General features: G+C 52.8%; 6 protein-coding genes across 6 annotated transcripts; 4 read left to right on the top strand and 2 right to left on the bottom strand.

Moving 5' to 3' along the window:
- Nucleotides 1–214: 214 nt before the first annotated feature.
- Nucleotides 215–2,365, top strand: GT037_010076 (acetyl-synthetase-like protein; the record flags this gene model as incomplete). The annotated part of the gene is made up of 2 exons (XM_038935123.1): nucleotides 215–1,868; nucleotides 1,920–2,365. The coding sequence occupies 2 exons, from the start codon at nucleotides 215–217 to the stop codon at nucleotides 2,363–2,365; spliced, it is 2,100 nt and encodes a 699-aa protein (XP_038782214.1).
- Nucleotides 2,366–4,878: 2,513 nt separating this feature from the next.
- Nucleotides 4,879–5,681, top strand: GT037_010075 (gtpase nras precursor; the record flags this gene model as incomplete). The annotated part of the gene is made up of 2 exons (XM_038935122.1): nucleotides 4,879–4,956; nucleotides 5,019–5,681. The coding sequence occupies 2 exons, from the start codon at nucleotides 4,879–4,881 to the stop codon at nucleotides 5,679–5,681; spliced, it is 741 nt and encodes a 246-aa protein (XP_038782213.1).
- Nucleotides 5,682–7,562: 1,881 nt separating this feature from the next.
- GT037_010074 (uncharacterized protein) lies at nucleotides 7,563–8,999 on the top strand (the record flags this gene model as incomplete). Its single annotated transcript, XM_038935121.1, has 1 exon — nucleotides 7,563–8,999. The coding sequence occupies one exon, from the start codon at nucleotides 7,563–7,565 to the stop codon at nucleotides 8,997–8,999; it is 1,437 nt and encodes a 478-aa protein (XP_038782212.1).
- Nucleotides 9,000–9,656: 657 nt separating this feature from the next.
- On the bottom strand, nucleotides 9,657–10,037 carry GT037_010073 (uncharacterized protein; the record flags this gene model as incomplete). The annotated part of the gene is made up of 1 exon (XM_038935120.1): nucleotides 9,657–10,037. The coding sequence occupies one exon, from the start codon at nucleotides 10,035–10,037 to the stop codon at nucleotides 9,657–9,659; it is 381 nt and encodes a 126-aa protein (XP_038782211.1).
- Nucleotides 10,038–10,597: 560 nt separating this feature from the next.
- Nucleotides 10,598–11,254, bottom strand: GT037_010072 (uncharacterized protein; the record flags this gene model as incomplete). The annotated part of the gene is made up of 3 exons (XM_038935119.1): nucleotides 10,598–10,986; nucleotides 11,061–11,124; nucleotides 11,195–11,254. The coding sequence occupies 3 exons, from the start codon at nucleotides 11,252–11,254 to the stop codon at nucleotides 10,598–10,600; spliced, it is 513 nt and encodes a 170-aa protein (XP_038782210.1).
- A 491-nt stretch (nucleotides 11,255–11,745) lies between these two features.
- Nucleotides 11,746–12,595, top strand: GT037_010071 (uncharacterized protein; the record flags this gene model as incomplete). Its single annotated transcript, XM_038935118.1, has 3 exons — nucleotides 11,746–12,100; nucleotides 12,155–12,209; nucleotides 12,292–12,595. The coding sequence occupies 3 exons, from the start codon at nucleotides 11,746–11,748 to the stop codon at nucleotides 12,593–12,595; spliced, it is 714 nt and encodes a 237-aa protein (XP_038782209.1).
- Nucleotides 12,596–12,636: the final 41 nt, after the last annotated feature.

Raw genomic sequence — 12,636 nt, 5'->3', positions numbered from 1 at the left:
CGGCAAAGTCTAAAAGATCAATGCTCATGACGCCCATATGCTCTTCGCGAAGAGCAACTCGTGCTTCACTGCATTCACCATCCCCAAGTTCAGCGTACCGCTATTTGCTTGTCTTTCAGCTTGTCGCCCACGCGCGTGTGCTAGCTTCGCCACTGCATCTAGCAAAGTGCTTTCATCACATAGTCAATTAACATCATCCATCCGGATTAACAAGATGCCTCAAGAGCACATCCAGGATCAGGTCTACGCGGCCTCCATCAACAACCCTGAGCAGTTCTGGCAGCGCCAAGCGAACAACCTATACTGGCATAAGAAGCCGTCTACAGCGTTCCAAAGGAGCACAAAGCACTTAAAGAAGAGCAATGTGTCACATGAGCACTGGGAATGGTTTGCCGATGGTGAGATTTCAACAACATACAACTGTGTGGACCGCCATGTGGCAAACGGTAACGGCGAGAGGGTCGCGATTTGCTGGGATAGTCCAGTGACCGGTCAGAAAGAGCAGTACACATATCAGCAGCTTTTACAAGAAGTAGAGACACTGGCAGGTGTGTTGAGGGAAGAGGGAGTCAAGAAAGGCGATGTCGTCTTGATTTACATGCCGATGATACCAGCTGCGCTGTTTGCTATGCTCGCTATCGCCAGGCTTGGAGCTATACATGCGGTTGTGTTTGGTGGCTTCTCGCCGGCGGCGCTGGCCCAGCGAATCGAGGCAAGTCGCCCTGTCGCGATCATGACGGCTTCTTGCGGGATTGAAGGAGCCAAGAAGCCCACCGAGTACAAATCGATGATTGAAGGCGCCGTTCACAAGAGTAGCTTCAAGCCATTCAAGACGATTGTCTGGCAGAGAGAGCAGCTAAGATGGGATCCGATAGTCAAAGAGGAGGGCCAGAGAAACTGGCAACGACTGGTCAAGAGCGCGAAGAATAGAGGTTTGAAGGCAGATGCTGTGCCTGTTCAAAGCGGCGACGGACTGTACATCATTTACACATCGGGTACTACCGGGCTACCAAAGGGTGTTGTTCGCTCAGCAGGGGGTCACGCTGTTGGACTGAACTTTTCCATCAAGTACCTGTTCGGAGTCCATGGTCCGGGCGACGTTATGTTCACGGCAAGCGATATCGGTTGGGTTGTTGGGCACTCTTACATTGTCTACGCTCCACTGCTAGCTGGTGCTACTACTGTTTTATTCGAGGGCAAACCCGTCGGAACCCCCGATGCGAGTACCTTCTGGCGCGTCATCGAAGACTACAAAGTGACGACCATGTTCACCGCTCCCACAGCTCTACGCGCAATCCGCAGGGACGACGGCGACAATGAATTTTTCGAGGAAAGAGGGCAAAGGGGTGCCCTGAAGACACTTAGGGCGCTTTTCCTGGCAGGAGAAAGGAGTGAACCGAGCATCATCCAGATGTACCAGAAACTGCTAACAAAGCACTGCGCTCCAGGTGCCATGGTCGTAGACAACTGGTGGTCTTCCGAATCTGGCTCACCCATCTCGGGCATCGCACTCAGCGCCTCTGCTGGGCTGGAGTTTTCTTCGCAGGAAAGACCTGCGCCGCTTCCGATTAAGCCTGGCTCAGCTGGAAAGGCTATGCCCGGGTTTGATGTACGTATTGTGGATGACACAGGCAAAGAGGTGAAGAGAGGCGAGATGGGCAATATCATCATGGCGATACCACTTGCTCCAACGGCTTTTACTACGCTCTGGGAAGACGAAGAACGTTTCTACAAGGGCTATATGAAGAGGTTCGATGGGAAGTGGATTGACACTGGCGATGCTGGTATGATTGATGAGGAGGGATACATTTCAATCATGGCGAGGGCAGACGATGTGATTAATGTTGCGGCACACCGCTTCAGTACAGGTATATCACGTCTCACTTGATGGGCTGTGGGAATAGACTGACAAGTACTAGGCGCCATCGAGCAAGCTATCACGACCCACACCTCCATCGCCGAAGCAGCTGTAGTCGGCATCCCCGACGCTTTGAAAGGTCACCTTCCCTTCGCCTTCATCACACTATCCGCTCACGCACATTCCGAGTCCGCTGTGGCAGACGACAAACTCCTCGCCGAAGTTCAACGCCTAGTACGTGAGCAGATTGGTGCAATTGCAAGTCTCGGTGGCATCATACAAGGCAAAGGGATGATACCTAAGACTAGGAGCGGCAAGACGCTGAGGAGAGTGCTGCGTGAGCTGTTGGAGAACGCTACGCATGGAGAGTTTGACAAGGAAGTCAGTGTTCCGAGTACGATTGAAGACAGGCAGGCTGTTGATGTTGCGAGGGAGAAGGTTAGAGAGTATTTCAAGGTCAAGGGGAAGGATCTGCACAAGGCCACGGAGGCAAGGGCGAAGTTGTAGGAGATGGGATGTGGACTGTTAGCAAGGAATTGGTGTTGTAGAGGTAATGTGAACCGTGTTAGCGATTAGCTGTTATAGCGTCTTTGAATGTACACGTTGAGTAACCATCTATCATTGTTGCGCTTTCGCTCTTTTATAAGTCTTCTAGGGATCCTAGCCATGTAGGCTACACCATCTCTCACCAGCTGGGCGCATATTAGCATTCTCCCCAATATCAGTACAAGCCGTTTGCATAGCAGCCACTTCGTATTTGCTGGCTCGTTACCGGATGAATGAGTGGAGTCGGAACCGGCGAGCAGCGGCCCGTCCCCCGAAAATCGTGTTACACGAAGCGGCCGTTCAACGCTCGACGCCAAACGCCCCAGCGGTTAATCTCGCATCATGGCCAAACCAACAAACAACTGGCGACGTCCAGCTGAAAAGCAGGGGAAAAGGATACCGTTTCTGTCACGGCAGCGTGTTGTTGGCCCCACCCCGAACACGTGCGCGCATGGTGCTGCGGGCGATGGCCCAACCGCCGGACTGCGCTCCTGCAACTTCCCGGGGCTGACATACTTGGAGCTCTGTGCTGAGCTGCGACCTTCCCGCCCATCTGGGAGCTTGACACTTCATCAGCGCATATATCCAGGCATTCCTTGAGTCGCATCATCTGGTCGGCGAGTGAGCCTCGTCACCGTCGCGTTGGCTCGTCCTGTCATCTCAGGTTGTGCCTCACGCCGCGTCGGCAAGCTTTCTTACCGGCAGAATAGTTGTTGCATGGTCACCAATCGATACGGTAACGGCAGCAAGGCGTTGGCGTCTTACACGAGATAGCAGGCCGCGCCGCCTGTCGGTCGCGGAGGTGGCTCGTATTTGCCAGAGACGTGCCGGAGACGACGTCTGTTGGTGCAGTGATCCCGTCGGCTCGGCCAGAATATCAACAAGCAGTAGCAGTAAGCCAAGCGACTATCGGCTACACGCTGTTGCGGCTTGGGGTCCTGTTCCCCGAAGCACCATCCCTTCAAGGCCAGGACTGACCAGGACTGAAACCCTGGCGCAAAACTGCCCATCCATCCCATAGCTCGCCCTGCAATGTCCAAACATGCTTTACATGTTGTTGCAACACGGTCCATGCTCTATGTGTCCCTTTGTGTGGCTGGAGTGTTGCAGCGATGGGGGTTGTTGCTGCTAAAGAGTGGGCTATCGATGGCTCGGCGTCTTTCTTGTTCCTACAGAGTCGAGGGTGCATGTGTAGTGGCCTGCGCGCTCCCTCTCCCCCCAATGACACCCCCAAGGGGGTCCCCGTTAGCAGCCCTAGTATAGTCCTAGGGCCTGCCGCCTGCGCTTGCGCGCACTGAGACGACGGCAGCTCTTCTGGCCGTTGTGCATCATTGACTTGCAGGCGACATGGCACAAAGTGACGGCCGCACACAGCAGAGAGACCAGGCTTCCAGGACTTGGGAAGGGCGGGGGCCACGGCGTCGTCGGGTTATATGTATACACAGCAGCCAGCCATGGGCCCGGGTCGGCGAGGCGGTCTTTTGTGCTTCTGGCGGTGCGTCGCTTGGCTGTTTCTCGTCTGGATGGCCTGGACAGGACTAGGCGAATCCTGGTGTCTGGCAGCCCCCAGTGCTGCAGCGCCGTCGCCCAAGGCCCAAGGTGCCAACCTCGACGCAGCGTAAAAACCCCGGCCGCCCATGTCGACTAATCGCGCGTTTCTTTTGACCTCCCTCATCCATCACGCCGCTATCGTTGCCCCCGTCCACGCCGCTGCTTGCTCATCCCACGTCGCCCGCGTCCATGCAACGGAGCCTCGATAGTAGATGCTGATTGATAGGTGATGCCCCGGTCTCAGACTCTTGCACCTTTCTAGTTCCCTTGCCGCATCTGTGCATTGCCAAATCCAAGTCGACCATCTTCACGTGGGGACACGAGCCACTGGAGCGAGAGCCCTGACCAAGCAAGCCTGCCACACCTTACCTCGCCCAACTTTCTCTCCATCATCATCTCGACTCGACCACCCTCGGACCACGCCCGGCCTCTCTCTCTCTCTCTCTCCTTGCCATCAGCCGCACCACCTCCCCGCTCACTCCTGCCGCCGTTTCTGCGTCGGCCCTGCTGCACAGGCCACGCTTCCGCCTCGACGTCTGCGTGTGCAACCATTGCCCTCACCACCAACGCCACCCCCCCGATCGATTCTGAAGCGTCTGCAGCTCACCGTCGACACGCGCACCTGTTGCTGCTGTGCGAGTGTGGACCGTCGTCAGGAACCACGACATCGACGCTGATTCTGGCCGCGCCTCCCCCCTTCTTCGTCCCACCCCCTTCTGGACCGACACTACTGCTCCCATCTTCAGCTGCGAACCCGCTGGTCAGCTGCAAATCTACTGCAGAACACGACGCGACTCTCTGCGACTACGTGGCGAGCTCTACTTGCACCAGCACGCCGCCCTTGATCTGTGCCCTGTCCGCCGCATCCGCGCACTAGACACGACCTGCATTGACGAGGCCGACTCCAATCTACTACCAACACCATGGCGGGGAAGATGACGCTGTACAAGCTGGTGGTGCTGGGCGACGGCGGTGTAGGAAAAACTGCCCTGACCATACAGGTAGCCCTTCCCCCAACTTGCTCCCCTATCCCTGATCTGTTGACATGGCTGACCGCCGCTAGTTGTGCTTGAACCACTTTGTTGAAACCTACGACCCCACCATCGAAGACTCGTACCGCAAGCAGGTGCAGATTGACGGCCAGTCCTGCATGCTCGAAGTCCTCGACACGGCTGGCCAAGAAGAGTACATTGCCCTACGGGACCAATGGATACGCGACGGCGAGGGCTTCGTACTCGTTTACAGCATCTCATCACGTTCTTCCTTTGCTCGCATACAGCGTTTCCACAGCCAAATACAGCGCGTCAAGGAGACGGCCATGGCTGGTTCGCCCACCTACCCCGGCTCGCCCATCAGCGCATCCGCACCCATGTTCGGCCAAGCCCCTGTGATGCTGGTTGGAAACAAATGCGACCGTGTCACCGAACGCGAAGTCTCGACCCAAGAGGGACAAGCACTCGCAAAGGAACTTGGCTGCGACTTCGTCGAGGCATCCGCCAAAAACTGCGTCAACGTCGAGAAGGCCTTCTTTGACGTCGTTCGACAGCTCCGACGGCAACGACAAGGCAGTGGACGTTCCCCTACAGACAGGAAAGAAACTCGAGCACGTACCGGCTACCACGAGAAGGACCGCACAAGAGGAGCTGGCGACCGTCGTACACGAGGTGCTGGCATGACTGGAGGCAATAAACGCGGCAAAGACAAACCGAAGTGCGTGATTCTATGAGCTTCAAGCTTGATACCCCTTCGGTCCAACGACCGATACGCTTTCCGATATACATATTTGGATTTACTGCACAACAACAGGCTACGACACATCGCGTTGTCGTTGGCCTACATCACTGATAGAAAGCACTCAACAAGGCGTCGGCATATGAGCGGCGTTTGCATCGATGGTCTCACTTTGGTTTTGCATGAGACCCATGGAGTATCTGGAGTACTACGAACATTAGCCTATTTTTATTTCCTTAACGACCGAGATCTGCGCAGCACTGAGATCTTGCATGACACTGTACGGCTGGTTTGATTAGTGGGCTAGGGCTGGCGGTTTGGTTGCAAAAGAGGCAACAATATCTTGACAATCTGGAAGACGGTACCGTGGTAGCATGTGTTTATTGTTAGCGCATGGCATTCGGAAATCTCAAAACCTGGAATAAGGACGGAAAAGTCATGGGTTCAGTTTGGGTACTACATTCTTCTATAACGCCCTCCCGAGATACCTTTCGAATTCAACGTCTTATCTTTTTTTTTTTGGTAGTCAGCTTGCCTCCCCCCGCCTTGTTCGTCTTCTCTCTCCTTCACATGAGTGATCTTCATCATTTAGTCCCGGATAGTCAGTCCCCGATGTTCCGGTACCTCACCACAGGAAATCCTTCCCCACAAAGAAACCGACCCGACTCCGGCAATGAGGACATCTGGAACCCCCGAAAGTGCTCTTCCACGCGAGCGGCAAGCGGGGATTGGAGTATTTGCAATTAATGTGCCGGCTCACTAGCCAATCGCTCTACTTCCTCGAAACCGACAGATGAATTAAAGATGACACACGCGCAGCTGGACTATTTGCGGCAGACGGAGACTTTGTGAAATACGGAGAGGCTATTCCTTCTTTCTTGCATGCCCCTGCTGTTGCGTGCGTGCGGGCGTGCGTTGCGGCAAGCGGGACAACGGTTCAATTGCAAACATCCATTGGCATAAAGTATTGGCGACAGACATCCCAGCAACATAAAGTACACGCGCGGCGAACGCAAGCGGGCTGGGCAGTAGCTCCAGGTACACAACCAAGAATATGCATGACGAAAAAAAAAATTCGCCACCCGCCGTGAGCCTGCCTGCATGCAATCAAAAGCTGGTTTCTGCTCATTACGCTGTTGGTGGTGGGAAAAGGAGAGGTCGGGGCATTCTTTTCTGGCATTCAACCTGTCAAGTTGGGCAGCATTGCATACTGCGGGTCATCAAAGAGACCCTGCAAGTCCCCCGAGACGGCAAGGCTAGCGACGTTCCATCACCCCAATGTGCACTGGCAGTTACGACTGATAATCGGGCGATTCTTCCTGATGCTTACCGAGAGGCAGATGTTGTGCTTGTTAAATGGAGTTCAGAAGCTTGACTGTCGCTATGTTTTGTTGGCTTCAAAAGATGAGCTTGCCTTGATCTTCTTTTGGATGATTTGAGCAATGGTCTTATAACATCGAGATGAGTCATTATGAGTTTAACGCCGTTTGTGCCAATGTGCACTCCGTCAGGTCGAGTACAAGTAGACTATACAAGTCGGCCACTGCCAGCGCTCATACTCGGGATGATACCATCTTGCGCAACTCAGGCTTGAGGCAACAACTTGACAGGAGAGACTGCGGTCATTTCGTCGTCAGGCTTTGACGCGTCGTTGCTGGTTTCAGAAGTTTGAGAGGGTCTGGTCCCTTTTTTTCTCTCTCTTAAACCTGTGCAAAGCGCTGCGGGGTCTTGAGAAAGCAGCACACGCTACCATACCAGCCTTAACCACGTAAGCCGAGAATGTCACTTGTACAGCTGTTATTCCCAATCAACCACGGAAATCAACTAACATGTGGTTTGAAGGTTCCCAATACCGGACCAATCGCGTATTGCGAGCATGAGTCCCCTGGATATGGATATCGACCTGATGGGTGCCCAGCCCGCGCTGTTCAAGCTTTATACCCAACTAGCCTTCATGTTTCCGCTGTCGGAGTCAGAAGAGGGGCAACCGTCACATCACCAGGTTACCTCGACCATGACTGCTGGATTGGCAGAGCTAGCAGCGAACTTCCCTTGGGTTGCTGGTCAAGTCGTAAACATAAACCCTGATACTGAGGCTGCGCCCCATTACAAGATTCGGCCGTACGAACCGGTGCCGCAGCTAGTCGTACGAGATTACACTGGAGATGCCGAGATACCCAGTTTTGATCTGATGCACCAAAAGGGATTCCCGATGAGTGTGTTGGGTGAGCATGTTTGGGCGCCGTGTCCTACTTTGGCTGCTATGGGATTCGACCCGAAGAAAGGTTCCGGGGCTTCTGATGAGCCTGCTCCAGTGATGCTTGTGCAGATTAATTATGTACGTGGTGGGCTGGTGCTTTGTGTTAATATGCAACACAATGTGTGCGACATGATGGGCCAGGCGGCTGTCTTGGGCTGGCTGTCCCAGGCGTGTCGGAGCGAGCATTTTACTGAAAATGAGCTTGGGATTGGTAATATGACGAGAGTAGGTATTGTCCCGCTCATTGAAGATGAAGGCTGGACGCCTGGGCCTGAGCTGCAGAATCAGCTGTTCCCTCTTTTACCTCCCACTGTTGACAAGGAAGTGGATAACCCTGTCGAGCGGAAGAGTCCAGAACCACCTAGCAAGTGTGCTTGGACGTATTTCGACTTCTCAGCCGAGTCATTGGAGTCGTTGAAGGGGCTTGCGACTACCTCTCTTCCTCAAGATTTCACCAGCTTCATATCGACCGACGATGCTCTCTCCGCTTTCATCTTCCTCTCTGTTCTGCGCACAAGGCAGTCCCGTCTGCGTCCGGATGCCTCGGTGACATTTGCACGGGCTGTTGATGCTAGACGCTATCTGGACATACATCCTGACTACCCTGGCGTACTGCAAAACATGGCATACACTAGCTATCCTCAGGAGTCCTTACTTTCCACTCCGCTGGGTCATATCGCCGCCAAGATGAGGCAGGCAGTCGATCCCTTAGCGTCAGATGTTGCATACCGGACTCGCTCTCTGATCACCTTTTTATCCCAATCGCCAGACAACGCGACGAAAACGAGTTTTACAGCTACCCTCGATACGAGCGTTGACATTGCGCTTAGCTCGTGGACAAAAGTACCCGCTTATGAGTGGGACTTTGGGTTGAGGTTGGGCTCTCCAACTGCTGTTAGACGGCCGGGCTTTGTGCCTGTGGAGTCGCTTATGTATTTGATGCCTAGGAGTCGGGAGGGGAGTGTAGCTGTTGCGATGTGTCTGCGAGAGGAAGACCTGCAGTGCCTTTTGCGGGACGAGGAGTGGAAGAGGTTTGCTAGATATATTGGTTGACTTTGAGGGAACCCGTTTGGGACACTTTTTCGTACTCGACATACCTTCATGCCTCGCCATATCCTTTTCCCCTGTAACATCCGGGATTAAATTTCCCCGGACAAACATTTCGCCATATAGAGGCAGTGGAGTAATAGGGTTGCCTTTTTCGTTAAGAAGCTTGGACTTGGTAACCTGCTCTAGCTTTGCAATGTTGCTGGACTTGATGGTAACGATTCTATACGAACAGACGTCTCGACCTACAATTTTTACGTTCTGTCATAGTTTTCATGTCATCGTAGGGTCTGGCCCAAGGTTGTTGTCTTCTTCTACACTGTCGTGAACGACGCGGGTACTTCTACGTCATACGCCGGTTAGCCGAGAAAGCCACCCCAACCTTTCAGTGAAGACAAGTAGGAGATTGAGGGAGTGCGACCTACCTCAAACACTTCTTACCGCATTCATTCGGCAAACAAGGAGATCCAAGGAAAGCAATCTCCTCATGGAGAGAGTGTATTATTCTGGAGCATGTCTTAAAATGAGAATCAACACAGTGAAAGGAACCGGTGTTCAAGCAGATGGTCACGACTTCTTCATTTCTCGCTGTCAAAAACTTCCTACAGAACCCTATCCACCTGTCCCCTCACTCATCCAAGACAGCTGAAACCATGTATCGCTCTACTCACAAACAACGTCAAAACTCGGAACATTCGCGTGCTCGATTACCGTCTGCGAACAGTCAGACTCGATATCAGAGCTCAGCACATCGACAATTCGTTCGAGACTGCAACTGTCGTCGCGGTACAGATAGACTGAGCACCCCGAGCTGATGTTGCCTCTTATGTAGGACCCAAATGAGCCGTTTCGGATGCCTTTGGTGCATCCTTGAGAGGAGGTGCCGTTGTAGGTGTCGGTCGCACCGGTGCATCGCGAGGTGCTTTGGTAGACGCTGAAGGACCACTCTACTCCCGAGTCTTGGCGTGCAGTTAGAGGTGAGGCAGTGACCACGGAGGAGATGGCGAGGAGTGAGAGGAGGATGGGAGTTGACGGTGTGAGCATCTTGGCAGCCTTTTCTTAAAAACCTAGGGATACTCGAAGATTTGTAGGAGAAATTTGGTCTGGAGAGACGGTCAGAAAAGTCAATGGTACTCGGAGGCTGTCATCTACATACTTATGAGGGCGGGATAATCTTAGCTTACCGCTTCGTCTTGGGTATGTTGAATTTTAACAAGTGAAGTCGCCTGAAAGATGTGGGAGGTATGTTATATACCTAATGATGGATGCGTGGGATCATCCAAAACGTAGCATAACTTGTAGTAAGACATTTTGATATCTGCCGACCTACCTCCACATGCAAGGAAGGCTATTCCCCCGGTGTCTTAGAACTGAAGCCGATGATCTTACAGCTCAGTGTTCTTGCATCAGATTACGCCTGGTCCTGATTTTCCGGTATAAGATGACGGATACACTAGGATGTGACAAGTCTCTTGGACCCAAATCAGAGTTGAACAAGCATATGCTGAACTATAACCACCTAACTTATAGTAGACAGAGTACCCAGCCTGTGTACGGACCCCAATAAGGCGCACCATGCTATCGCTGACCGAAACCACGCCGAATTAATCGTCATAATGTCGGATAACACCATCCGATGCCGTTGTCTCAAAATGGCCGTCACCGCCACAAAACTGAACCTTGACATTGAGCGTGGCCAACGCAGATTTAAAGTCCGACCTGACCATGATACGTGCAGGATTCCCGGGATTACGTGAGAGTTCACCATCTTTTGTTGTTACCAAGAGGCAGGTCTTGTCCTTCAACGTCTGCTGATCCAAGATGACGAGCTCGTAGGGGACGATACCGTCTCTCTGGCGATCCAGGTGCTGCGCTGCCCATCTGATAATGTCTTCCGCGCTCCAGTCTAGGAACGGCGTTGAGAGGTCCTCAGAAATGGGTGCGGAGATGTAGCTGGTGATTTGAGATACGTCTTGTGTATCGACGAGAACAGCTATGTCATTTGTTAGTCAAGAGTTCCGTGGTTGCAGGTCTATGGCCCAAGGACGACTCTTCCGTTCTGCATACCCAGGCCTTCGACATCCTCTACATCCGGCACACCATGGCTCAGCGTGACGAATTCTTCCAGTATCTGGTGACTGGTTAGCGTCGCAATGCCTTCAACACCTGTTATGCTCATCCATGAGAACACATCAGCTTACCTGTCTCGGGATACTGGTGTTACAGAAGATGGGAATAGCATCCTTGAGTTTCTCCGACATCTTCGCACTCTCAAAAGTTGTGCTTTTAGCCGTGGGTCGAGTATGTGTCAGATTGGATGCCGTACGACGGTGTTGGGGCTTGGGCCATATTATATATTCCCTGGTGTTAGATCTACACAGTACCTAGGTAGCTGACAGTATGACGTATCTCGCTTACGTTCTGTGCCACTGATCCAGCATGCCATGGTCCCCGGCTGACAGGCACCTTGATCAATCCAGCAGTGTGCGGAGAGGGCGTAATCTGGAACTCCGTAAGTGTTACCTTGGGGCTATGAACTTGCAACATTTGCAAATCCATGGGTAGCCTAGCATTACCCACGCTTAGCAACATGTAAGCTATGTCGAGATACGCCCACGGCAACCTACTCAAGATCCTTCGAACATAAAAGGCCTTTTGGTATCTAAATAATGTACTGATAACTTTGAGTGAACAAACCTCGATTGACAATTCTCCTTTCCACCATCCTACGCTACTTATCAAAATAAGCAGAATGAATTCTCTTGCCGGCCCCATCTTTGTCATCTCCACCTTGGTTGCAAGTACTCTCGGCCAGACTACGCGTAATTACAATTGCGCCAGACAGCCGACCATCTGCACGAACATTTGTTATTACCAAACCTGCGTTCAGCCCGGCAACGATCTCTTCAACTACGATCCCAACGGTGATGCCGACCAGAAACGCATCGACTCTGGAGTCACCCCTGATCCGTCAAGTCGCGAGCGCCCTTGTCTAGGTCTTGTAGATGGAGGACCGGGTATGGAGACTGACGAATTCCCCTTTGCAAGCATGGCCGAGGGTGGTGATGGCGCGACTCTTATCTGTGCCAGTGGCGCCGAGCAACGCTGTGAGTATAACGCAGAGGTTCAGATTATATGAGACTGTGCTAATGTACTGGCAGCGCAAGGTGGTGTTCTCCGCCAGTTGTATCGCCCACTCAACGGAAACGGCGAACAGTTTCGCCTGGCTCTTACCAACACCAACGGAATGCAAGTAGAACCACTGACCCTGCACGGTAGTCAAGCTAACACCACGCAGTGCGTATTGCGACCAAGGTGCAACGCCAGCTACTGGTTGTAACGGTAAAGAGTTTCCGGGCTTCCGTTTCTTCCAGGATGATGGCATATACTGCCAATGGGATATCGACATCCCTCAAGATGAACAGATTGTCTGCGTCAATGCAGATGATGGCTCGCTCGTGGATCCACCTGCGAAGCTTCGACTTCGGGCAGAAGAGGCTCCTCGGGAAATGAACTGGACCAATCTGTTTCACATTAGAGACCCCGAGTTGGTCAAGCGGTTGGCGGCTGAAGAGCCTGTTTCTATTCCTTTTGAAGGGTGAGTGTGGAACGCAAACCACATCTAGCCTATGTCAGATGTAGT

This window comes from Alternaria burnsii (genome assembly GCF_013036055.1).
Source record: "Alternaria burnsii strain CBS107.38 chromosome Unknown 121, whole genome shotgun sequence".
NCBI lineage: Eukaryota > Fungi > Ascomycota > Dothideomycetes > Pleosporales > Pleosporaceae > Alternaria > Alternaria burnsii.
Note: the sequence above shows the minus strand (reverse complement) of the source record. Positions and strands in the feature narration are given on the sequence as shown.